Source organism: Eriocheir sinensis, chromosome 61 (assembly GCF_024679095.1).
Source record: "Eriocheir sinensis breed Jianghai 21 chromosome 61, ASM2467909v1, whole genome shotgun sequence".
Lineage (NCBI taxonomy): Eukaryota > Metazoa > Arthropoda > Malacostraca > Decapoda > Varunidae > Eriocheir > Eriocheir sinensis.
The window spans coordinates 10,593,813-10,621,277 of record NC_066569.1 but is presented as its reverse complement, the minus strand read 5'-3'; the positions used below and the strand labels follow the sequence as shown (position 1 = coordinate 10,621,277).

At 47.8% G+C, this 27,465-nt stretch overlaps 1 protein-coding gene across 1 annotated transcript; it reads right to left on the bottom strand.

The window, feature by feature from the left end:
* Positions 1 to 99: 99 nt before the first annotated feature.
* LOC126986462 (protein FAM91A1-like) lies at positions 100 to 25,757 on the bottom strand. Its single transcript, XM_050842665.1, has 17 exons — positions 25,520 to 25,757; positions 24,051 to 24,135; positions 20,744 to 20,953; positions 20,195 to 20,376; positions 19,131 to 19,234; positions 18,165 to 18,324; positions 17,163 to 17,320; positions 16,823 to 17,054; positions 16,320 to 16,414; positions 15,797 to 15,994; positions 15,262 to 15,425; positions 14,387 to 14,535; positions 11,224 to 11,284; positions 10,051 to 10,393; positions 9,494 to 9,652; positions 8,707 to 8,776; positions 100 to 8,164 (listed from the first exon to the last, which is right to left on the bottom strand). The coding sequence occupies exons 1-17, from the start codon at positions 25,589 to 25,591 to the stop codon at positions 8,039 to 8,041; spliced, it is 2,568 nt and encodes an 855-aa protein (XP_050698622.1). The 5' UTR covers positions 25,592 to 25,757; the 3' UTR covers positions 100 to 8,038.
* Positions 25,758 to 27,465: the final 1,708 nt, after the last annotated feature.

The following is a 27,465-nucleotide window of genomic DNA, read 5'->3' as shown; positions in this document are numbered from 1 at the left end:
ACATGACTCTTAGAACACTGAACATGCATGGTTTCCAGGCATTTTGAGGACTACTGATGCTTAAGGCCAATATGCACTCAGGGGTCAGTAAAACACAGGTTAATGATCACATATTTCATGGAATGCAAGTCGTAGAATTACAGATGACTTTTTACTCCCAGAATGAGGGAAGGAAGGGAGGAAGGAAAAGACAAACTGATATACACACGAATAGTAACAACAAAAATGTATTAACGATAGTACTGATGTTTTGTTCACTTTGGTCTTGCTGGAGAGGTTTGTTCCCTGCCTGACACACCTTGCTCTTCTTGCCTTACTCCACACCAGGCACTCTTGGCCCTAAGTCCTTCACTGACTGTAGATCCTGTGGGATAGTCCTGCCCTGGAGTGTAACCTAGCAATGTTTTGTTAGGCCCTGGCCACACTCTCAGGCAGTGCCTGGCAGGCAATGTGTGCTGAGTCTTTCTCTTGCTTCCCAAGCAGTGTTACCAAACGGAGCAGTGCCTGGCAGGCTGTGCACTTACAAGACAAAGCCCGTCAGGCACTTCTATCAATCAAGGATATTTCAATGGTTTGCCTGGTTTCCCTGCTTATGATGTCTGCTCTTGCCTGCCACCCACCATCCAAACATGTGAATTGGAATAGGATTTAGTAACAGTGTTTGCTCAACAATACACACAGTTGGATGAAGATTGGCAGCACAAGCAGAGATGACGTCACAAGCAGACAAACCATCGACTTGCCCCGGCTTGACCGTCCACACTGTCGAGGAATGCCTGGAAAGCTTTGTTTCTTGGGCAAAGTTGTGTTGTACACTCGGACACCAGAATCTAAACCCCACCTGGGTCAGGGTCCAGGGATTAGCAGGGGCCCAGTTTATAGATGACAGCATGCTCACGAGGCCACACTCACAAGAACACACAGGTTTTTTTCAACCAACATAAGTTTGTCCTCTGTCCGTCAAGTACTATTGCTGATTTATGCCACATCCGGGTGTACAACAACACACGGGAACTGACCAATAATGTGGAGGCAGTTAAACAACACTCTCAGCCACCGGGTAACACTGCTAGAGAAGTGAGAGAAATACACACAGTGCCTGATAGTGTGGACGGGGCCTTGCTCTTCTCACCTGCTTCATAATTTCTTCCCTTTCTGCTTTCCATTTCCTACCAACCTCCATCTTGTCACTATTCTCATTCATCAGTTTCTCCCTGACTCTCCCATATCCATCTCTAGCTTTCCACTGATTTTATCCTCATCTGTTTCTCTTTGATTCTCGCCATCTGCTCACCACATCGCATTTATCTCCAACGCTCCATTGCGTCGATTTTAAACTTGCTTAATTTGTTTTGAATTTTTTCGCCATCTACTCCCCACTTTGTATCATTTAATATTTCTCCTTTGTATACATTTCCTTCCCTTTATCACCGTCCCTCTGACTCACCCACCCCTCCTTACACCTATGGTCCTCTTCCCTGACTAAGACCCCTCCCCTCCCCTATCTGCCCCTGTGCCTTCCCCTGCCCCTGCACCCTCTTCCCCTCACCCTCAATAAACATTCTACTTTATTAACGAGACTTAAAATTATATAAAATAGCATACATCTTGCTTATACAACTTATATATGTAGTTAAATGTAACTATAATCATTTTTAGTGCAAATTAAATAATATTAACCTGGGTGTGAGACCTGACATGCTAGGTGGAGGGCAAGAAAATATATATAGCTTTAAGGCGTTACTTGCTCTAGGTACGCTAAGGCTATAAGCACTGTCTTCGGGCTTCCCTTTCAAAACGCGTGGCCAGGGCTTCAGCGCACCTTGGCAGACTGAACCTACCACTTGGAACACAAACGTAAATACAGCATCAGGAATGTATAAATCATCGCCCTCATAAACAAACTCCCCAAGTCATTTTTTGGTGATTTCCTGATTTTTGGCACAATTAAGTTTTAATCATCTGACGCACATTTTGGAATAGTAGGCCGTCATTTGAGGTGCGAGTGTACTAAAATTTACCTTAACATTTCTGCCTACATACATCATGACTTTTGTGGATTTCCCAAAAAAGTGAAAAATGACTTACAGTTTGTTTCAGAGGGTGATGAAATATTTGCTGATTACAATGTTGACAGACAGAACCTAGCACTTGAAACACAAACGTAAATACAGCCTCAGGAATGTATAAATATTTGCAGATACAATATAAGCTGGACACAAGAAATAATAGACAACTGGCTATGATCATTTTCAAGCTTCGGAGAATATCACAAAGACCTGTACTCTCAGACACTTCACATTCCTGCCAAGACCAAAGAGAAGAGTTGTCAGGTTCTCTCAGGGTGTTGATTTTCACATTCATGGTTCAAAAGCCTTGTGAGACTCAGCAAGGTCATGGAAATGCTTAACCCGGTAGCAGTGGGGATCATGTTTCTTAATGGTCCCTCTTAGTGAGAGAAAAAGAGAAAAAATCACCCTTCACACAAACCATTTCATAATATATATCAAAGCATTTGTGATCAGATTATGTGTCATCTATTTTGGGGGGTAAATATGGCACAAATTTGGCCCGTCGCTGCTACCGGGTTAAGAAAATCACAATAACTATAGTCTGTTTACTTAAGTCTGCCCCAAGCTGACAACATAAACCTAAGCATGTTCGTAAGCACAGTGCAGATTAGCAGAAAGTGTTGCACGAGATAAACACAAACAGAGGTTAAAGAAAACTTGGAAGCCACAGCAGTAGCCAATCAGCACTCAGCTTGCAAACACGCTTAGGTTCATGTTGTCAGCTTGGGTCGGACTTAAGTGAACAGACTTTACAAGAGCCAAATAGATGGAGTTAGGCTAGGCCCCAAAGTGTTTGTAAATACAGGCCTATGTGATAACTTTCCTCTTAATGCTGCAGTAACTTAAAAATTGGGGAATAAAAAGTCGGCAGAAACGATGAATGGAGAGTTAACACAATGACTCGAGGACATACTGCCATGAGCTCCACCAAATGAATGGAGAAGTAATGTAATGACTCAAAAACCTACTGCTGAGCCTCACCAAATGATGGAGAGTTAGCATAATGACAAAAATATACTGCCATGATGACTCAGAACAGTGCCATGAGTCCCACCAAATGATGAGTGACGTTAACATAATGACTCAAGAAGACAAACACCTGCTGTGAGACCCACCAACAAACAGCAGGCCAAGAGACAGACACCCTTTGGCACAGTGATGTTGAGGCAAGGTTATACGGCGTGTCCCGTCCCCTGCCATTACTTATCACCCGTCGCTAAGCACTCCAGAAAGCCTAGCGGATGGAAGCACTCAGGGGGTAGCGTTCACCTGATGGTCAACACTAGCGTAACACCAGTCGCCTCCGCAACTGTGTGTGTGAAGAGATGATTCCTGTGTGTAAGAGGTCAGCGAGCATTCTGGAGAGAGGTTTTCAAGCCATGCTTTGCTTCTTGATATGAGATAGATGTTAAGTGTGGAGAGCCATAACTCGGATTCATTATGTAAAGAATTCCAGGTTCAGCCGTTGTTTTGAAGAGTGGCTGACCTAGAATACGTGTGAGACGTGAATGTAGAGTTGTTGGTGGCATAAAGGCAGTGAGTGGCTGGCTGGCCACATGAAGTAACAATGGTAGTATTGTGCATAAATACTGAGGTACAAATCCAAGCGTTGTGTGTGTGTGATGGTGCTTGCTTGTGTGTTATGTACAGATGCAAGATGTGCCAATGAGCCAATAAACCATCAGTGTTGCCAAACAGCAAGCCATGAGCCAACTCTGAGACTGTGCCACTAGAGGTCAGCGGTGTGGAGCCATGCGATATATACACGCAATAGACAATACAATCATAAAATGGAATTTAAATAAAATACAAGTAGAATACAAAAACACTAAATAAATACAAATGAGCAAATAGCAATAATGAACATGTCAGAGCTATGAGACTGACAAAAGCAGCGAAAAGTTTCTACAAACAAAGCAAAGGTGGACCTGAACGTCCACTACACTAAAGCTTGTGACGTGCTGTGCTGGCAATGGACTCTCCCAGCTTGAGGCAATCAGAATAACACTTCCAGTAAAACATGTCTGGAAATGTCTCACACCAGCCTCCACAGCACTCTAAATCACTATACTTAGACTACGTGGTGCTGGGTGACATTTCCAAGCCATCATTCAGTGGACGAGTGACAGTGCGAGTCAAATATTAGGAGGTCGAGCGACAGCGTGAATTAAAAGCAAACAAGAGGCAGGAAAGCATCACAGAATCAGCAACGAGGTCTTCGGTGCAGTGCCGCAACTCAAAGAAGCTAATAAGTGTTAGAGAAATTAAAGGCTGGGAGAGGGAGGTGGTTGAGGTGGTGATTGTCTGTATTGTGAGGTGGCTTGTGATATGTTTGGGGGCCGCCAGCGATGGGGCGATGCATATGTGGTCACCTGAATGTACTACAAGTGTCAAGGAAGTGTTTGCCGTTACCTCAACTATTACTACCACCACCGTCACTACTACTACTACTACTAACACTACCATTACTAAAGCTGGCGTAGTAAAATAAAATTGTATCTTTGACCACTAAGCCTTGTGCCCTCTACTATATCAGCAGTAAGTAGCAGGCTTTTTCTTTTTCATTATTGTTTTCTTTTTTTTCACGCCCTTGCACGGTCTCCTCTGCTGTAAAAATAAATAAATAAAAAATTACTGGAAATGAAATCAATAAGTCAGTGTTCACTTGTCCTTGGTAGGAATTCCATAACTTGTCTTATTCATGCAAAGGAGGGTATCAGGACACCTCTCCTCCCGAAATTGACCTTTCATTCCGCCACCTCTTTTGATACTTTTTTGGGAGCAGCGAGTAGCGGGCTTTTTTTATTATTGTTTTCTTTTTTTGTGCCCTTGAGCTGTCTCCTTTGTTAAAAAAAAAAAAAAAAAAAAAAAAAAAAACATTTACCAAAACCTATGAAAACGGTAATTTGGCCACACCCTGACGATCCCCGTCTGCCAGCACCGGATCAGTCCGTCACCTTCACAAGGGCTTAGTGGCCTAATTGATCAGATTTAACAATCACTACCACTAACTCCAGCATCTCAACTCTTCTACTGCTAGCTCTGGTTCCAGCTACTATACTACTACTACTACTACTACTTAGAACAACTACTGCTGCCACTAATACAGCAAGTCCCCAGTTGATGTTCCTGACCTGTGTTCTGCTAACAGATAACCATTCTGCAAAACTGTGATGTGTCTGGATGCTGTCACTGATGAAATTTTGATAATGTTACGATTATCAAGACGTGCATCCTTCATCTGCACCTGGCTGTTATTTATCTGAGTTGATTCCATCTTACAAACTTGTTCCACTGACATTCACTGCAAACACACACCATTCCTAGACATGTACTGTGTAGGAAACCAGGTCTTCTGTGGCCTCAGTACCCAGCCAAGACACAAACTGAGGACTCGCTGTGTAAGTCTTGTTAGTGATTCTCCTTTTTGGCACATCAGACAATGCAATGGGCAGGCCTTGAGCAGGTCTTAATGCCTGCCACCTCTTGCTGACTTCCCTTCATCAAACACTAAGGAGGAGGCTTGGCATGTTCTTCCTTCCACTGTCAGCTTGAGGTCTGTAATGTTGGGCTGTCACTGGCATGTTTTCAGACCACTCAACTTCTCTCCGGTGTTGTGTATGGTATGGGTAAAGTTCAGGGCATACACTAAGGCCCCGTTCACACACTGCTGACTCTGGGCCACGACAACCCAGCGACTTTTAGGCCTCCTTCACACTGTGTCAAATCAGCATCCGGCGATCGCTTCTAGACCTCTTTCCGACCATGTGCGACCCTTTCACATCAATATTTCACACCCAAGACCTGGTATACCCCGAGTCGCTGGGTTGTTGTGGCCCAGAGTCAGCACAGAGTGAACAGGGCTTAAGGCTGAATGTGGCCTTGGTGCTCATCTCCATTACACTGGCCCTTGAGATTGTGTGTAGTGATGTAGGACGAAGGGGAGAGGAGGGGGGTCACATGCAACGTTGCCAGATTATCATACTCAGCTTATTTTTCCCGATTTCAGGCTAAAAAATGTCCCACCCACAAAACTAACGATACCTATTTATATTTATTGCTAAAAGTGTTAATTATATAGTTTTTTTGCAGTCATTATACGTTAGAAATGGGAAAATCTAGTTCGGTGAGTACGATATCATGGCATCCCTGGTCACATGGTCCTGGCAATACTGCGCCCCACCAAGAATACTTCCTAGAGACAGGTGACACTCTTTTATTAGCACCTGCTGTTCAGCCTCGCACTTCACCTTGCTACCTGATGCTTTCCCTGCTGTGTGTGTGTGTGTGTGTGTTTATATGTGGTTGCTTATGGAGAGCACACACACACACACACACACACACACACACACATACACTCACCTAAATGCCATCCCTCAATATAAATCACCTTTCCTCATAAATCACATCCAAAATATTTCCTCAAGAAGGCAACCTCAACCACTTTATACTTGACACTGTTTTCCTGCTGTACATCCTAGACTTTCCGGGAGAACCAGTACAAATAAGGGTCCACTATGATAAAATGGAATAATAACTTGGCTGGCTGGAGGATCAAGTGAAGGGCCTGAGAGTTGTGATGATGATGAGGCGGGGAAGACGACATGTGAGATTTGGAGGCAAACAATGTGTGGAGAAGCATTCAGAGGCAACAGGGAAGGTAATGCTATAAGTGAAAATACAGGAGTATACGTAACATTACTGGGTTGGAAAAGAACTCAGTAATTGTACACGTGGAGGAGACAGCCATACAAAGGTGACGGGGAGATGACAATGCAAGGGAAAAAGAAGTGTACAGAATTACTAGCCTGAAAAAAAATCAAAATTTGTATGGTGGTTGAGGTTTGTATAAAATGTGTTTGTGTGTAATTCACCTCGACTGATCACGAGTTGGAGTCGTCATCACCGGCAAACACCCTCCCCATTAGAGCAAGCTCATCATCTCTGGGTACTGCCGGGACCTTCATACACCACACCCCCCATCCCCCTTGCTCAAGGGAGGACAGTAACAGCTCCTTGTCAGTGGAAAATTTCTGGCCTGAGCAGGGCTCGAACCTCTGCCCACCAGGCCGGAGCCTGACAGGGCAGAGCCTTAATACACTGAGTTATCAGAGCAGTGTGTGTGTGTGTGTTCAGAGCAGTGTGTGTGTGTGTGTGTGTATAAGATGGAGATTCCAGTGTTAGTGTCACTGTGCATACTCTCCTATCTGGGTGATTGCATTGTTACAAAGGACGTAATCATTGTTATGGAGAGAAGTCAGAGAGAGAACCGCTCCTTTCCTCCCTTGTTTGCTCTTCCTCTCACCAGCACTCAGGACTCTTCCTAACACTTCACTGGGAGACACACACCCACAAACACTTCAACACAACAGGAGCACTGACTCAAACACGCGCTTCAGTCAGGTAACTTGGCATTCCATCAGTTCCTTGGTCATCTGGAAGATGTCTGTGAGTTTTATTTCTTTGTGAAACTTTCAAAATACTTTCTTCTGTTAAGAATACCCAGAGACCTGGTTACCAGTTTGTAAGATGAATGACGGAGGTGGTGCAAGAAGGACGAATGTGTTTGTGGGGCGTGAGGTTGTTCCCTCACCCTCCCTCCTCTGTGATGCAGCTCCCAGCCCCCAGAACCTGCCACTCAGCCTCGCCGCGGCACTCATAAACACACTATCGTAATACTCTTATGTACAAACGCAGCACACACCAAGGCAGCTGGGGGCACCAACTGTACATAACACAGATAAATATATTTGATTGGCCCCGCTCCTGTCCTGCCAAAGCCTTCACCGTGACACTTCTCTAAGGAACCACCACTTCTGGAGGCACAAAAACAAAACAATCGGCACCAGTCATAACACACGTGTTCTCACGGACGGGACTTGAACCTCCCCTTTGCATGCAGCCCTCGGGATCCCTCATCAGGGACGGGGGACATGTGGAGCAACAGAGAGGTAGTGCTGGGGCCATCAGGAACCTTCCCATGGTGCCAGCGACCCCTCGGAGAAGAGCAGCGGCGTGGTGGGGAGAGGGAGGTTTGAGACGCCCTCCCGGCAGCCTCCTGACCGACGCACCTCTGGATTCACCCCTTGAGCCTAGTGGGGAGTAACACGTCAATTTGCATTTACATAGATACCCAAACCACACAGACCCTTCAGTCCAGATTAGGTGGCCTGTCCATAAACCTAGGTGATATTATACTAGACCAAGTGCCACCAAGACTTTGCATTTCTACTTCAGTAAATATTAAGCTGAAGGAAGTGTCAGTCGAGCTTGTATTTAAAGGAGTCAATCGTGCAGCACTGGACCACAACAATGAAGCAAAAACACCAAAACAATATGTGACAAAAACACAACATTAATCACAGGTCAGCAGAGGAAGAGAAGCAGGTCACAGGTCAGCAGAGGAAGAGAAGCAGGTCACAGGTTAGCAGAGGAAGAAAAGCAGGTCACATGTCAGCAGAGGAAGAGAAGCATGTCACAGGTCAGCAGAGGAAGAGAAGCAGGTCACAGGTCAGCAGAGGAAGAGAAGCAGGTCACAGGTCAGCAGAGGAAGAGAAGCAGGTCACAGGTCAGCAGAGGAAGAGAAGCAGGTCACAGGTCAGCAGAGGAAGAGAAGCAGGTCAACGTTCCTCACCTTGTTGCTGCTGATGAACTCACGAAGGCGACTCACCAGCTGCGAGTTTGAGGCGCTGAACTTCTCCACGCTGATCAGGGAAGGAAGAAGAGTGTGGGTTCAGGAGAGACAGAGGGAGAGGGAGACAACTTAATAATAACATGCAAGTCCTGAAACTGATATCTGGTTTTCATTTAATAATTCTTTGGACCCTCCCAGCACAAGCCCCTTTGCTAATAATGTTGTAACAAGTCCGAAACTGATATCTGGTTTTCATTTAATAATTCTTTAAACTCTTCCTGTACAATCCCCTTTGCTAATAATGTTATAATGTCCAATGTGACCCTGGTGGTAGTTTGACCTTTCTTCTATACTGTGAACCTAAGAAAACACTCATTAGAACCCAATCGATCCCCTCTTTGACCATTAGAAATATTTGGTGTAAGAATCGAAAGTGTTATAATACTGAGCCATGTCTTTAGATGTTCTTAATTCACTTCCAAAGCCCCGTGGGTGTTCAATACTATTTCTGATGATTGTACAAGACTTCCTGCTCAGCTCATTCCCCTACTGTTCAACATGGTAATACAAGAGTTGACCAGTATTGTCACTCTTTCATCCACTTCAATGGTAAACTCTGCAACAGCCTTTGTTTTTCCCAGAGTGGAGTTTGAAGCTAATTTTGATACACCTTTTTTCTGGTATCTTTAATTTCCTTTAATTTTCTTCACTTTAATACACCCCTCAACCTGCCTGCTCTCAGTGTAAAGGTACCAACCAACACCCTGACACCCCAGCACCACCTCACCTCTCCGGGCTGAAGAGCTGGTGTGTGGTGATCTTGCGAGACACCTGCTGGTTGAGTGTGGCGTCAAAGAGCGGCAGGCCGAAATGACATTCCAGGAGGTGCCAGTGGTCCACGGAGGGAAGGCCACTCAGGGGAAGTGTCATGCCCCCTCGGTCACCACTGCACGCACACAAAAAGAGTAAAGATATTGGACATTATAGGCTTGACTCAGTCCTGTAAAACTTTGAATGGATAAGAATACACACACAAACACACACACACACACACACAAAGAGCTCCATAGTGCAGTGGACTCACAACTACAAGGTCCGAGGTTCAATTCCTGGACATGCCCCCTGCCCCCTAACAGTGAATGGGTACCAGGTGTTACCCGAGGGTTGTGTTCCGTCTTTCAGGTGTGTGTGGGTGTGAAATTTCATCCATGCCCAAAGATCTATCACTTGTGAGCTTCAAAACTCATTCACGGAGGGCATAAAAAATAGTTGCAGCAGATAGAATAAGAACTTTAGTAGGAGAACCAGTCATGTGGCAGTGAGGTGAGCAGGAGGAGGACTGACCTGTGGGTGTCCTGAGCAGGTCTGGAAGAATCAATGGACAAGCTCGCCACATCCTCAAAACTGACCACCTGGGGAAGGGACGACTGACTCCCCGCCTCGTCCTTCACCTCCCCGTCCACCACATCCACCAGCTGGGCGGTTTGGGGTGCCAGGAGGGGCCGAGCAGGGGCGGGGGCGGTGGCAGCGGTTCCCTGGGGCATGCCGGTGGTGATCTCCGCGGCCGAGAGTGCGGAGGATCCTGGGGTGTCTACGAGGGGGAAGGCGACCAGCTTGATGTAGCCGAAGGTGTGGTTTAGGTCCAGGTGTCGGGCCAGGGTCTGGACGGCCGGGTGCTGTGCCAACTCTGTACAGGCGGGGTTTTTTATTATATGAGGAGACGTTCCAGACAGGGGTGTGGAGTCGGAATCGTTGTTGCAGTCAGTAAACATATCTCTGAGGTTGGTATTCTTAGACAGTTCCAATACTCACATCAACTATTTCCAAAGGCCAAAAATGAGATCAGTCGGGTTCTAATGAGTGTTTCTGTAGGTTCATGCCACAGAGGAAGGGTCAAACTACCACTAGGGTCAATAAATTACCCCTGGAAATGCCCGAAACTCCTACGAAAGCCTTGTCAAATATGTGAGTGCTGGGGCGCTGGAGTGTTTAAGAATACGGCTCTTAGACTCATTTACGATACATGTGATGGTGTGTGGCTGGGTGTGGTGTGGTGTGTGGTGTGGCTGGTTTGATTTGCCTACCACTGTGCTGCAAAAAAAGGGGGAGGGGGGGGAGAAGGAGTCACAGTCATAACCTTAAAATTTTCTAGTCAGTGTCAGAAGTCAATTTTTTTACATCCCACTCCACACCCCTGGTTCCAAAGGATAAAAATAATAATAATAATAAAAAAAAGCCTGTTCCCTATTTCTCTCTTCAGTCATCCCTCAAATAGTACAGTTTCCAATAGCTCGGTTTTGGTTTTATACAGATTGTCACGGAAGACCTTTTAGGATTTTTAAATTTCCTGCTTGTCGGGAAATTTAAAAATCCTAAAAAATCTTCTTAGAAAATCCACATAAAACCAAAACCAAACTATTGGACACCGTGCTCTTTGAGGGGCGGCTGTAATAACTAACAGCAATTTGAGCAGGTGTTGGGGATTGAAGTCGAGGGTAACACAAAGCCAACACTTACTAGAGCTCTCCAGGGGGAAGGGAATGTGCTGGATGCAGACATCATGGTACCATCCATAAGCCTGCAATGAGGGAACACAGTCACTGCCTCGCCTCCCTTGTTAACTCCCACCCCACACACCCACTGCCTCGCCTCCCTTGTTAACTCCCACCCCACACAGCCACTGCATTGCCTCCCTTGTTAACTCCCACCCCACACAGCCACTGCATTGCCTCCCACCCCACACAGCCACTGCATTGCCTCCCACCCCACACAGCCACTGCATTGCCTCCCTTGTTAACTCCCACCCCACACAGCCACTGCATTGCCTCCCTTGTTAACTCCCACCCCACACAGCCACTGCATTGCCTCCCTTGTTAACTCCCACCCCACACAGCCACTGCATTGCCTCCCTTGTTAACTCCCACCCCACACAGCCACTGAATTGCCTCCCTTGTTAACTCCCACCCCACACAGCCACTGCATTGCCTCCCACCCCACACAGCCACTGCATTGCCTCCCTTGTTAACTCTCACCCCACACACCCACTGCATTGCCTCCCTTGTTAACTCCCACCCCACACAGCCACTGCCTTGACTCCCACCCCACACAGCCACTGCATTGCCTCCCTTGTTAACTCCCACCCCACACAGCCACTGCATTGCCTCCCTTGTTAACTCCCACCCCACACAGCCACTGCATTGCCTCCCTTGTTAACTCCCACCCCACACAGCCACTGCATTGCCTCCCTTGTTAACTCCCACCCCACACAGCCACTGCATTGCCTCCCTTGTTAACTCCCACCCCACACAGCCACTGCATTGCCTCCCTTGTTAACTCCCACCCCACACAGCCACTGCATTGCCTCCCTTGTTAACTCCCACCCCACACAGCCACTGCCTTGACTCCCACCCCACACAGCCACTGCATTGCCTCCCTTGTTAACTCCCACCCCACACAGCCACTGCATTGCCTCCCTTGTTAACTCTCACCCCACACAGCCACTGCATTGCCTCCCACCCCACACAGCCACTGCCTCGCCTCCCTTGTTAACTCCCACCCCACACAGCCACTGCATTGCCTCCCTTGTTAACTCTCACCCCACACAGCCACTGCATTGCCTCCCTTGTTAACTCCCACCCCACACAGCCACTGCATTGCCTCCCTTGTTAACTCTCACCCCACACAGCCACTGCATTGCCTCCTGTTAACTCCCACCCCACACAGCCACTGCATTGCCTCCCTTGTTAACTCCCACCCCACAGCCACTGCATTGCCTCCCTTGTTAACTCTCACCCCACACAGCCACTGCATTGCCTCCCTTGTTAACTCCCACCCCACACAGCCACTGCATTGCCTCCCTTGTTAACTCCCACCCCACACAGCCACTGCATTGCCTCCCTTGTTAACTCCCACCCCACACAGCCACTGCATCGCCTCCCTTGTTAACTCCCACCCCACACAGCCACTGCATTGCCTCCCTTGTTAACTCACACCCCACACAGCCACTGCATTGCCTCCTTGTTAACTCCCACCCCACACAGCCACTGCATTGCCTCCTTGTTAACTCCCACCCCACACAGCCACTGCATTGCCTCCTTGTTAACTCTCACCCCACACAGCCACTGCCTCCCTTGTTAACTCCCACCCCACACAGCCACTGCCTTGCCTCCTTGTTAACTCTCACCCCACACAGCCACTGCATTGCCTCCCTTGTTAACTCCCACCCCACACAGCCACTGCCTTGCCTCCCTTGTTAACTCTCACCCCACACAGCCACTGCATTGCCTCCCTTGTTAACTCCCACCCCACACAGCCACTGCCTCGCCTCCCTTGTTAACTCCCACCCCACACAGCCACTGCATTGCCTCCCACTGCATTGCCTCCTTGTTAACTCCCACCCCACACAGCCTCCCTTGTTAACTCCCACCCCACACAGCCACTGCATTGCCTCCCTTGTTAACTCCCACCCCACACACCCACTGCCTTGCCTCCCTTGTTAACTCCCACCCCACACAGCCACTGCATTGCCTCCCTTGTTAACTCCCACCCCACACAGCCACTGCATTGCCTCCCTTGTTAACTCCCACCCCACACAGCCACTGCCTCGCCTCCCTTGTTAACTCTCACCCCACACAGCCACTGCCTCGCCTCCCTTGTTAACTCCCACCCCACACAGCCACTGCATTGCCTCCCTTGTTAACTCCCACCCCACACAGCCACTGCATTGCCTCCCACCCCACACAGCCACTGCATTGCCTCCCTTGTTAACTCCCACCCCACACAGCCACTGCATTGCCTCCCTTGTTAACTCCCACCCCACACAGCCACTGCCTTGCCTCCCTTGTTAACTCCCACCCCACACAGCCACTGCATTGCCTCCCTTGTTAACTCCCACCCCACACACCCACTGCATTGCCTCCCTTGTTAACTCCCACCCCACACAGCCACTGCATTGCCTCCCACCCCACACAGCCACTGCCTTGCCTCCCTTGTTAACTCCCACCCCACACAGCCACTGCCTTGCCTCCCTTGTTAACTCCCACCCCACACAGCCACAGCCTTGCCGACCTTGTTAACTCCCACCCCACACAGCACACAGCCACTGCATTGCCTCCCTTGTTAACTCCCACCCCACACAGTCACTGCCTCACCTCCCTTGTTAACTCCCACCCCACACAGCCACTGCATTGCCTCCCTTGTTAACTCTCACCCCACACAGCCACTGCCTCGCCTCCCTTGTTAACTCCCACCCCACACAGCCACTGCCTTGCCTCCCTTGTTAACTCCCACCCCACACAGGCATTGCCCCGCCCCACCCCACACAGCCACTGCATTGCCTCCTTGTTAACTCCCACCCCACACACCCACTGCCTTGCCTCCCACCCCACACAGCCACTGCCTTGCCTCCCACCCCACACAGCCACTGCCTCGCCTCCCTTGTTAACTCCCACCCCACACAGCCACTGCATTGCCTCCCTTGTTAACTCCCACCCCACACAGCCACTGCATTGCCTCCCTTGTTAACTCCCACCCCACACAGCCACTGCATTGCCTCCCTTGTTAACTCCCACCCCACACAGCCACTGCCTCGCCTCCCTTGTTAACTCCCACCCCACACAGCCACTGCCTTGCCTCCCTTGTTACCCACGACACACACATGAACACAGCAGGCAAGGCTCACCTGGATGAAGACAGGTGAGTGCATGAGTGCCTCGTTGACGGTGGTGAAGAGGGCAGCAAGGGGCACCACAGTGGGATCGTGGCCCCAGGGTGTCACCAGCACCTTCTCATAGCCCACCAGGCACTCAGGCAGCCGGCGGAGACGTTCCCCTGTGAAGGCGTGATGAAGGAAGGACACAGAGAAAGGCACAGGGTTAGTGATGTGACAGAGAGGTTTGGAGGCCTTACATTGACACACCACGCTACCAGTCAGGTCATCCTCAAGGCTTACTGGTCAAGGACAGATTACTTCCTACCCCTGGGACTGGTAGGTCTGAGAGATAGCTAGACCACCTCACTGACCTGGGAGTCTTTATCATTCAAGGTCCCCTGGGAGAACTAACACATGACCCAGCTTGATCTTAGTGACCTGATGGCTGACACAAATGCACCTTAGTAGTTTAACCCAGTAGCAGCGACGGGCCAAATTTGTGGCTTTACCGTGTAGCAGCGACGGGCCAAATTTGTGCCATGATTTAACCCCCCCAAAAAAAGATGATACATAAATTGATCACAAATGCTTTGATATATATTATGAAATGGTTTGTGAGTGATGATTTTTCTCATTTTTCTCGCTTCGAGGGACCATTAAGAAACATGATCCCCGCAGCTACCGGGTTAAAAAGCCTACTGGATCAGGCTCACCCTTTTGAGGCATTTGTATGGTAGGAAAAAGTACAAAAAGGACACGAAAAGCAAAACATATGTCCATACAGTACCATACCTTGAGAGCATTATCATACCGTAATCTAGAATTATACTTTTGTCATCCTTGGGTTCATATCATGCCTGCCCTGCCCTCCATCCCTCCACCCCACACCAAGTCCACCCACCCACCTTGAGGCAGCAGCAGCGAGGGTGGACCAGAGCCAGTGATGTGGTAGATGTACAGTTTGAACCAGGTGGAGTTAACCTCAGGAACTGCCGGGCCGAAGTGAGGTGGTGTCTCTCCTTCTATGGGCGAGATCTCGTAGCTGAGGGGCGCCATGGAGACCAGGAACCTGCGGGTGAGGGGAAGTGAGGGGAGGAGCACACAGGAGCGGTACATGTAATTATTAAGACAAGGTCGCTCCATGATTTCCCCACAGTAACCAAAGTAGACTGCCAAAGTAACATAACCCCATCTTATCATCATCTTCAGTCCCTGTAATCACCCATTTGTTACTCATTCTGTAACTGTCTTTCACCTGTTTCCTTTACTGTAAAAAAAAAACACATCACCCATCACAACACCCACCCACACGCCCATTTTTCATCATTCACCATTTCTTTCTCTGAGCCATATCCTTTACTGTAAACACAAAAAACAAAACATCACCCCCTACACATCCATCACCCCCCCACCCAGCCCCCCGCCCCCCCAAACACCCACTGGTAGTTCTTCTTGAGCAGCCTGGCGGTGGTGGCGGGGTCCAGGTTGCTGAGGGACTCCCAGCGGATGAGGTCCAGGGCGGGCGGGAGGTCCTGCGAGGGCGGACAGAGCTCTCGGTTGTGGCGGAGGAAGGTGACGGAGGTGCGCAGCGTGAGGGCGTGCTCGAAGTAACGCTGCGCCTCGCCCTCGGAGTCGGACCTGTGGAGGGATAGGGTGTTAGGGTGCGAGGTGGGTGGGAGTGGGGTGGGGTGGGGTAATAAATGAATAAATGGAATATGCAACACCACTAGTACTCTCTCTCTCTCTCTCTCTCTCTCTCTCTCTCTCTCTCTCTCTCTCTCTCTCTCTCTCTCTCTCTCTCTCTCTCTCTCCTCTTTTCTTCCCTTCTCTCCCCTCTTCCTTTTCCTTCCATTTTCTTCCCCTTCCTTTCCTTTTCCTTCCTCTTCCCTTCCTTTTTCTTTTCTTTTTCTCCTCTCCTCTCTCTCTCTCTCTCCCTCTCATACACACACACACACACACCTACCTCTGTATCTTGTCCAGCTCCGAGATGAGAGAGTCGAGTCCTTCATCCAGCATCTTGCCCACCTCAAACATGGTCACTGCATGGCTCTTGAGGCCCTGAAGGAACAGAGAAACAAATCACAGTTACTCTCAGGCAGAACTTGTGCATGAGGGCAGCTGAACACTTCCTATACCTACCACAAGAGAAGGGAGGAAAGGGGAGGTGTGGAGGATGTGTTAAGTGTTGCTGAGGAGGCGGAGGATGAGGTGGTATGGGCCGCTGAAGAGGAGGGAGGAGGACCTTGTTCTTCCCGAGATGTGGAGGTGGAGGAAGACATAAGAAGGGCGAACATCAAGGAGGAGAAAGTATATGAAGAAAATAGGACAGAATTTGGGCATCAGGGCAGCTTAACACTTCATTATCTATCACAAGAGGTGGAGTTAGAGGGAAGGAGACCAGCTGGAAGACTGAAGAAGACCCTGACACACACACACACACACACACACACACACACACACACAGACCTGCGACAAGTTCCCCATCATAAGAAAGGCCGTGAGAGTTGAGTCGTAGAGGAACGCAATCCGCTTGTTCTGCCCGGTGAAGAAACCCGAACTTAGGGGGTCGTCGATGGGGGTGTGGGGGGTAGTGGGCCCGGCCTCCTCTGTGCCCAACTCCCCCGGTGTGCTCTCCGCTAGTGCAGACTCCAGCTCAAGGAGGAGAAGGTCATCTGCGGTGGTGGTGGAGGCAGGCAGGCTGAGAGGGAGAGAGAGAGGGAGGCTGTGTTAGGTTACTATTACAAGATACTTCTATAACTTGAAGTCTTCACACCGTTTGAAGGTGCCAACGGTGCCCAAGACTCACTTTTTGCTGGGTGTGAGGGTGCCCGCCGTGGCTTCCCAGGACGGGTGCATCTCTAGGGGGGAGATTTCGGCATTCTTCTTGTAGGCAAAACCGAGGCGGCAGAACAGGGAGACAGCAACCTTGACGAGGGACAGGTCGATCTCCAGCACCTTGGCCAGCTGTAAGGGGGGAGAGGGAGGGGGGGGGGGGTTATTGTAGTGGTGTTTGGGTGATGGGTGATGAGAATGAGGATTTTATGAGACTAGTGGTGTTGGTGGTGCTGGAAGTGGGGGTTATTGTAGTGGTGTTTGGGTGATGGGTGATGAGAATGAGGATTTTATGAGACTAGTGGTGTTGGTGGTGCTGGAAGTGGGGGTTATTGTATTGGTGTTTGGGTGATGGGTGATGAGAATGAGGATTTTATGAGAAAAGTGGTGTTGGTGGTCTGGGGGTGATGATGGGGTGGTGGTATCCATGAATAGTGTGGTTTTACATGAACTGTTGAAAAAAAAATTACACACACACACACACACACACACACCAAAACACCCCAGCACACCCCAGCCATACACTCACTCATTATCCCACCCCAGCCCACCACCAATCTCACCTCCCTCACCAACACATCACCCCACCATCCTAGCCCACTACACCCACCACACATCACCTCACACACCATCCCTCACTAACACACCTGTAAACCCTCACCCACACACCCACACACCTAGTGGTATATGACAGAAGTGTGACAAGAGGCAATGGTAAGAAATTGAAGAAGAGCGACTGTAGGAGAGACATCAAGAAATACAGTTTTCCATACAGAAGCATAACAACATGGAACGGACTTGACGAGGAGACTGCGTGTGCAAAAACGATGCATGGATTTAAAGCCAAACTGGATGATAAGCGTTATGGAGACGGGACAGCACGAGCCTAGTATGTATGGCTCTTGTCCTGTATTTCACAACTAGGTAAATACACACACACACACACACACACACCATCCCAGCCCACCACACCCACCTCACAGACCGGCGTGTGTTCATCAATGGACACGAAGATCTTGTACATGAGGCTCTCCAGGTAATCCCCGAGCACCCTGTTCATGACGAAGCCCTCGAGCGGTGGCACAGAGATGAGGTCCGTGTCGCTGATGGGTACGTCCAGGTACACAAGGCCCTTCCTGTGTGTTATGGAGGAGGAGGTGAGGTGAATGGGTGAGGGGGGTGAGATGGGGAGCTACGAAGGGTTAGGTTAGGTATGGTTACGTTAGATAAGGTAAGACATGGTTAGGTTAGGTAAGATAAGACATGGTTAGGTTAGGTAAGGTGAGACATGGTTAGGTTAGTTAAGGTGAGACATGGTTAGGTTAGGTAAGGTAAGACATGGTTAGGTTAGATAACGTAAGACATGGTTAGGTTAGACATGGTTAGGTTAGGTTAGGTAAGGCATGGTTAGGTAAGGTAAGACATGGTTGAGTTGGGTTAGATTAAGACATGGTTAGACAGGGTATGGTTACATTAGCTAAAACTTGGCTGGGTCAGGTTAGCTATAGTATGGCTAGGTTAGAAATGGTTCGACAAAAGGCAAAGAATATGGAGGAGGAGAAATATGGAAAAACTGTCAGAGGAAGGAGACTATGAATGATTTGGAGAAAGAGGAAGAAAAACAAAAAACAGGAGATTAGTTTTGGAAGGCGAGATGATGAGGAGGAGGAGAAATATGGAAAGACTGTCAGAGGAAGAAGAGTATGAATGATTTGGAGAAAGAGGAAGAAAAACAAATAACATAGATTAGTTTTGGAAGGCGAGATGATGAGGAGGAGGAGAAATATGGAAAAACTGTCAGAGGAAGAAGAGTATGAATGATTTGGAGAAAGAGGAAGAAAAACAAATAACATAGATTAGTTTTGGAAGGCAAGATGATGAGTCACAGGGGATGAGGCAGTGAGGTGAGTGTGTGAGGGGGACAAGACAAAGAGTTACTCACGTGTAGAGGCTGTGCACACACTCTCGGTCAAGGTCGCCGGCTTTCTGAGGACCCACGTCGATGAGGGAGTCTATCACCACCTTCTCCCTCTCCTTCACCAGGCTCTGTGGTTGAGTGGAGGCGTGAGAGTGGATGGAGGAGAGTTGATGGAAGAGGAGAGCGGATGACGGAGGAGAGTGGATGAAGGAGAAGAATGAGGACAATTTTCAGCCATCACAGAGAGGCCTCAGGGTCATATTTTAAAACATTTCGTCGGCCAAGTTCACATATTTGACATGGCTTTCGTAGGAGCTGTAGGCCTTTCCAGGGGTAGTTTTATGACCCTGGTGGTAGTTTGACCCTTCTTCTGTGCCATGAACCTTAAAAAACACTCATGAAAACCAGATTGATCCCCTCTTTGACCTTCTGAAATAGTTGATGTGAAAAGCGATGGTGTCTTAAAATATACCCCTAAGACTACCTACATCCTGAAGACCACTTATCAACTCCGATGCTGGAGGCTCTCTCTAAAGAGGATCAGAGATGAGCTTCTGGGAGCAACATACGCAGAGCAAGACAGCACCATTAAAAAACACTTGCCAGCAGGCCCTAACAAGAAAGCCTATTGGTGCGAAAAGCTGAAAATTAAAACAGGGTGAGACTGAGACGGACAGAGAAGGAGGATGAGGGAAGGAAAGAGAAATGGAGAAGGGAAAAGGAAGGAGGAAGAGGAGAAGGGGTAGAATATATTGGTGAAGGAATGGTGGAAGAAGAAGAAGAGGAAGAGGAGGAGGAGGAGGAGAGGTAAAGAAGATGAAGGAGAAGGAGGAAGAGGAGAAGGGGTAGAATATATTGGTGAAGGAATGCTGGAAGAAGAGGAGGAGGAGGAGGAGGAGAGGTAAAGAAGATGGAGGAGAAGGAGGAATGAGGAAGGAGCGTCAGAGGAAGAAAAATGAAAATGGAAGAATTGGAGAGAGAAAAAAAAAAAAAAAAAAAAAAATCATATAAAGTTCACAACATACACACACACACACAACCATACCCCATTCCACACCTCCCAGTCCCCTCCACTCTCCACCACCCACCTTGATATCCTCCTCCGTCACGCATCCCACGCACACCATCCACCAGGCCTCCACAGTGATCTCCGAGGGCAGCGGTGGAAGCAGATCCCTCACATTCTTCTTACGGAACAGCTTGCGGCTTGACCGACACTGGTTCATGAGGTCAATGTACTGGTTTCGCCCGATGCCCAGGAGACGCAGGCCTGTGGGGGTGCGAGGAAGGGTGTAAGGGTGTGAGGGAGGGGTGTAAGAGGGTGAGGAATGGGGTATATTAAGGGTGAAGAGAGAGGGTGTAAGATTGTGAGGGAGGAGAGGGTGTGAGGGATGACGACTGGGAGATGGGGTGTATAGGGTGTGAGGGAGGGTGTAAGAGGGTGAGGAGGGGTGTGTTTGAGGTGGAGAGAGGAATACAGACAAAGCAATCCCTTATTCTGTACCTTATACTCTTCCTCACCCTCCAAGCAACCCCTTATTCTGAACCTGATACTCTTCCTCACCCTCCTAGCAATCCCCTTATTCTGAACCCTATTGCATCCCCCCCCTCGCCCCCCAAGCATCAGCCCCCCTTACAGTCTGCCGCGGTGAAGTTCGGCAGCGAGTCGTAGCTCTTCTCGGCCGTCATGATCTCGGTGAGCACGGAGATGTAATACTGGAAGGGTGTGACGCGCAGGCCCTTCACCACCACATCCGACAGGTGGTAAGGGTACATCATGAGGTGTGCCCGGCTGTAGGAGAGCAGGTCCTCGTAGTACGAACGTTCGCTCTTCACTATCTGCCGTACTGGGGGAGAGGGAGAGACGGAGGAGGAGGTTAGTGTGGTGTGGGGTGTGAGGAAAGAATGGGAAGAGAAGTAGTGAGGGGAGGGAGAGAGAAGGGAGAAGGGGGAAATGAAAGAATGGGAGAGAGAGAGAATGAGGTTAGTGCAGTCTGGGATTGGAGGAAAGAATGGGAAGAGGGAGATATAAGGAAGAGAATTAGTGAGGGGAGGAGACAGAGGAGGAGGGAAAGAGAAGGGAGAAGGGGGAATGAAAGAATGGGAGAGAGAATGAGAATGAGGTTAGTGCAGTCTGGGATTGGAGGAAAGAATGGGAAGGCTTGTGATAGCACTGTAGGGAGATATAAGGAAGAGAATTAGTGAGGGGAGGAGACAGAGGAGGAGGGAAAGAGAAGGGAGAAGGGGAAATGAAAGAATGGGAGAGAGAGAGAGAATGAGGTTAGTGCAGTCTGGGATTGGAGGAAAGAATGTGAAGGCTTGTGATAGCACTGTAGGGAGATATAAGGAAGAGAAGTAGGGAGGGGAGGAGGGAGAGAGAAGGGAGAAGGGGAAATGAAAGAATGGGAGAGAGAAGAGAAGTAGGGAGGGGAGGAGGGAGAGAGAAGGGAGAAGGGGAAATGAAAGAATGGGAGAGAGAGAGAATGAGGTTAGTGCAGTCTGGGATTGGAGGAAAGAATGAGAAGGCTTGTGATAGCACTGTAGGGAGATATAAGGAAGAGATGTAGGGAGGGGAGGGAGAGAGAATGGAGAAGGGGGAATGAAAGAATGAGAGAAAGAGACAGTTTTAAATGACTTCTACACCATGAACAGGAAAAAGACAGTTTTAAATGACTTCTACACCATGAACAGGAAAAAAATCACCAATGAAAACCCGGAAAATCCTCTCTGTGACCTTGGGAAACAGTCATAATTGGGGCTCCATACGTTTGAGAGTATAAAGTAAAGGCTGAACCCAATGCCTGGCAACTACACAACACCTGGGTGATTGAGCTCCACTTTGTCCCAGGTGATTATGCGACAGGTGTGCAGAGAGGACGGGGAAACATGTGACTCAGGCGGAAGGTGTGTGCTGTGGTGTGCATGTGTGTGTGGGGGCGGGAGTGGTATGATAGGGACGGGGAGACAGGTGAGAATGTGGGTGGAGGGATATGCAGGGAGGGAACAGGTGACCAAGGTGGGGTGTGGGTGGAGGGATGTGTGGGGTGTGGGGTAGAAGGGACAGGTGATTAAGTTGGAAGGTGTTTCTGTGGGTGAGGGTGAAGGGATGTGGGGGTGTTGTGGGGTATGCAGGCTGGGTGACAGATGAAGGGTGCCTCGTTAGTGTAACACCTGCGCACTAAGAGCCTAAAGGGGTGACTCATCTACACCCCCTGCATTACACCTACATTGGCCGGGGTGTCGTGCAGTGTTGCCAGTCTTCCCCTGCTCTAAACACTGCATTCAGGGGTTTCTCAATAAAAGAAAATATCACAGTGTGTCTCCAAAAACTTATCACAGATTCTACCTCATAAATATCGCAATTTCTTACTAAAAACTATTGTGGTTTCTTGCTTAACCCGGTAGCAGAGTGGATCATGTTTCTTAATGGTCCCTCTAAGCGAGAAAAATGAGAATAAATCATCACTCACACAAACCATTTCATAATATATATCAAACCATTTGTGATCAGTTTTTTTGAGGGTTTATATCATGGCACAAATTTGGCCCGTCACTGCTACATGGTAAAGCCACAAATTTGGCCCGTCGCTGCTACCGGGTTAAGCACTATCACGGTTTCTGACTAAAAACATCACAGATTCTAATAGGTCAATCATGGATTCTAACTAATAAAACTACCATGGTTTCTCACTACAAAAACTATCAAAGATTCTAACTAATATCATGGATTCTATCAAATACAACTATTGTGGTTTCTGACTAAAAAACATCACAGATTCTAATAAAACTATCACGGATTCTAAATTATAAAACTATCACGGATTCTAAGTTATAAAACTATCATGGTTTCTCAGTACAAAAACTATCAAAGATTCTAACTAATATCATGGATTCTATCAAATACAACTATTGTGGATTCTGACTAAAAAAAAAATACATTGCACTTTCTAACTAAAAAAAAAAATAACTATTGCTGTTCCTAAATCAAAGAGCTGGCAGGTGCAGACAAATAATGGCATCCAATCTAATGTAAAAATAAAAAAATAATTAGACACAGTTTACTCAGGTGATGCGGATGAGTCAGCGGCCCCACAGCTGTTTGGCTCACCGTATTCAAGGACAATTATCGTACACCTTGGAGCGCAGGTGCAGCAGTTCCCTTAATGTCTAGTTTAGCTTACCCCAAACTCACACAGTAATTTTCTAGCACTTTATATAATTGGTGCATAATTACTCAATACACTGCTGCTATATAACTGGTTCTAAATTCTGGCGTTTATTGCTGCTACTCATTCTGCCGTTTATTATTGCTATTATCATTTGTCTTCATTTATTCATCATTTTATTTAACGAGACAATATGGAGGACACTACCATCCTCTTGCAGACTCCTTACATTCTTATGAGACAGACAACCAAATGGAGAGATGATATTAGAACCTTTGTCGGGGCAAGATGGAGTACACTAACATCAGGCAGATAAGCAGGTGGAGAGATGAAATTAAAACCTTTGCCAGAGCAGGATGGAGTACACTAACAACAGACATAGAACCAGGTGGAGAGATGAGATGAAATTAGACTTTGTTGGGGCAGGATGGAGTGCACTAACACCAGACAGAAAACCAGGTAGAGACATGAAATTAGAACCTTTGCCAGAGAGAGAGAGAGAGAGAGAGAGAGAGAGAGAATTTCCCTCACCTCCCATTCCTTCCTCTCTCTTCACAACTCTTTCCTTCCTCTCCCTGTCTCTCTCCTTTCCATCCTTTTCTTATTTACTCTCCCTCTCTCTCCCCTCTCATCTCATCTTTCCCTCTCCCCTACTGTTACTCATATTCTCTCTTGTTCTCCTTCTTTCCCTCACTTCCCCTTCCCTTTCCTTCCTCCTCCTGTCTCCTTTCAATCCCTTTCTATTCTCCTCTCCCTCTCCCCCTTGCACCACACTTACCTAAGTTTCCCCTGAATCGTTGCTGGGTCTTGATGCTGTACTCAGCCACCTGCTTCTCATACTCCTTCTGCGAGTTACCCAGCAACTGCAACATCAAGGAGAAAGGTTAGTTTGCCTACATACACACATGACGAACATTCCCTCGACCTGGAACACACGGTCACGAGAGCACATCAAAAAAATATATAAGGAAAGCTTAACCCCTTGACTGCAGATTTCCTACAAGACCTCACCAAGCTACAGGAATGGAACAAAAATTGGCTGCTACAATTCAGTGAAGATAAATTTAAAGTCATGCACCTTGGGAGGGGATATCCAGCATACTAATACCACATGGGAAACACTCCACTATCCACCACAGAGGCAGAGAACGACCTGGGAGTATATGTTACCAGGCTACCAGTGAAGGCGAAATCCGTGCCAATTGCAGTGGACAGGTTAAAGAGGGATGTGAGAATATTCAGCCTTCCAGACAGAGCAATGCATCAGTGTAATAAATCATGCAAAAGTTGGAAAATTTTGTTTAGTCGACGCAACATCTGTGGTCATATGCCGGAGAGAGACAGAAGGGGAAGGAATTATAGAAGGGAAGAGATCCCAGGAGACGGGACACAACCCCCTATTAATACCTGGTACCCACTCACTGCTGGGTGGACAGGGGCGTAGGGTATCGGAAAAGCTGCCAAATTTTTCCACTCCGCCCAGGAATCGAACCCGAGCTCTCTCGGTTGTGAGCCGAGTGTGCTCAGCAAAACTTTTCCCTGTCCAAAATCATCCATTGCGCCTGCGCGGTAGTGGAACTCCACCGCAGAAAGTCTTGTAAACATGGTCCACCACATGCTGCTACTGTTTATTGGGTCAATTTCAATTCCAACAAATCACACAGACACAAGAGAAACACTTTCTGCCAATGTAAGCCGATGCATGGCGATTAAAATAAATGTGTGTGGCAGTTTCTAGAAAATGGTATGCATGAAAATCTTAAACCTGAGACCTCAAGTACCAACTACAGAGTACGATACAAATAGTTCCTCAGGCTTGACCACGGTGGCCTATGGAAGATTTTACAGCAATAAATTGTCTTGCCTCGATAAAAATAAATTTAGCGCCAGAACGGGCTGGGCCGACCATCAGGCCCCACCGGGAAGAAGCCTTGGACCGACCATCAGGAACTCAGGATCCACCATGAAGAAGCCTACTGATGCAATAGGCCAAGACGTAAAAAGAAAAAAAAAGATCTGGTCCAAACCACTAATATGTTTGGTCCACCGGATCGGGAGTGGCCGCACCAGGTATATGTGTAGGGTAACCGACCAGGTGTCGACCAGGTAATGGTGACAAGTGGACCTGTCAAACGGTGTGCTTATCCAACACAGTCTCTACGTGTACACAGTAAGGTAAACAGTTATTAAGGTAAACAAATAACACCTGGAAACAAGGCCAGGCAACACACGAACTGTCATCCTTACCTGCCTGACGGTGTGCGGAAGTTTGTCCCACACACAGTTCTGGGCGATGTAAGTCTCTATCTCGGACGCCATGGCTGCGGCCCGGGGCTATGGGTGCTGCGGGGGGAGTCACATGTCGTCCAGGGCTCCTCCGGGTCCCTCAAGCACCGTAATTATCTGTTTTTAGGGTCCAGGGAAGGCGTGTGTGTTGTGCTGCCCGCAATGTTTATGTGGAGGGACGTAAAGGCGCCAGTGTTGCCAACTCTAATCTGCTTCTTCTTCTTCCTCTTTTGACCTGTACCGCTTTGTATCGCTTCTTAGGTCCTCCTCCTTTAATTCGTTCCTCTTTTCTTCTTTTTCATTAATCACACTTTTCTTTTCTGTATTACGTCACTTCGGTTTTCTGTCCTTTTCTTTCCCTGGTTTGCTTGCCTATATGTGCTTTGCTATTTTCCACTATTACTGTTTAATATAGCCAATTCCATCGCCACAACAGTACGCAACCACAGATCTGTGTACGCAACAATTAGTGTACCCCAAAGACCTCATCGACTTCGACTCAAAATTTATAAATCCGCTGGATGGCCTAAAAAATCCGCCAGTTGATAGGTGAAGCTATTAAAATTTGCCGCTAGATTGGACTTGACAATCCGCCATTTACTCCTGTCAATTTTAAGATTTTCCCCGCTAGATAACATGCAATTCCGCCAGATCTAGCGAAAAATCCGCTAAAATGGCATCACTGATAGGCGCCGCGGCCAGCTGGGGCGAGGCGGATCCAACGTTGCCAGATTGTCGTACTCAGTCTCCTATGTTTCCCAATTTCCGACCCCAAAACTGACTCCTCGACCCCAATAACTACCTTCATATATAATTATCGTTAAAATGGTTTATTATTGGTGTTTTTTGGCAATAACTATGGCTCAGAAACCGGTATATATGAGGCACTGAGTACGATAATCTGGCAACGGTGGGCGGATCCAATGCTCTATTATCGCCCAGAAAACTGACTCTTGATCCTTAACCTTGATTCCATAACTTGAAGGGCCCGTGAATATTACATAACAGACTAATTTTAATACAGTCGACATTAATTACTGGCGTTAAATGAGGTTGATACATGGATCTAATGCTCTCTCATCACCCAAAGTGAACATTAATTATTGGCGTTAAATGTTCTTAATATATGGATCTTATGTATGCTTTCTTCTTCTATGATTACCGTACAATAGCCATGATCCGTACGTAAATGTCTAAATACATAATTGGCGTTAACTGTGAGCCATGTCATCCTCTCATATGATTCCCGTATCATAAATAAGGGTCCATAAAAATGATTAGGCTAATGTTTGGTGCTATAATGGAAGGATGAGTCGTTAATTCTGAGTTCTTTAACCTACAAGCCGAGGGGGCGGAAGTGAGGTATATATATAGGGATGTGATGCGTACGATGACAAGCGATAAATATCTCTTGAAGGACGTTTCTTTATTCACCAAAATGCCGCCGGGCCATGGAAGTGAGTGGAGGAGTGACACTTGGAGAGGGAGGGAGGGAGGGAGAGGAAGAATGGGAAGAGGAGGAAGAGGAGGAGAAGGACCATGCTGCATCGTCTATAGCAGAAGCGGCTCAAAAGTCACCCATTTCCCCTTTTACGAGTTACCCATCATAAAATATCAACCCCCAGAACTTTTAAATAATGTGCATCCTTTACAATATATTACATCTGCTGGAGGAAGAGGAATTAAGGAGGAATTTAAGAGGAGCGGGGAAGAATCACACAGCATAATAAATCAACCCCCAGAACTTTTAAATAATGTGCATCCTTTACAATATATTACATCTGTTGCTAGTAGACAGAAATAATTCATCGCTAGGAGGGAGAGGAAGGGCCGGAAGAGGAGGAGGAGGAGGAGGATTACGCAGAACACAGCATCTCAAGGGCATTGTCGTACGTCTATAGCGAAAG

Coding starts and splice junctions, on each gene's coding strand:
- LOC126986462 (XM_050842665.1), bottom strand. CDS start 25,591: ATGGCGTCCGAGATAGAGACTTACATCGCCCAGAACTGTGTGTGGGAC. Junction 24,136..25,519: donor TTCCGCACACCGTCAGGCAG/GTAAGGATGACA, acceptor TTGATGTTGCAG/TTGCTGGGTAACTCGCAGAA. Junction 15,426..15,796: donor CTGCTCAAGAAGAACTACCA/GTGGGTGTTTGG, acceptor CCTCACCCGCAG/GTTCCTGGTCTCCATGGCGC.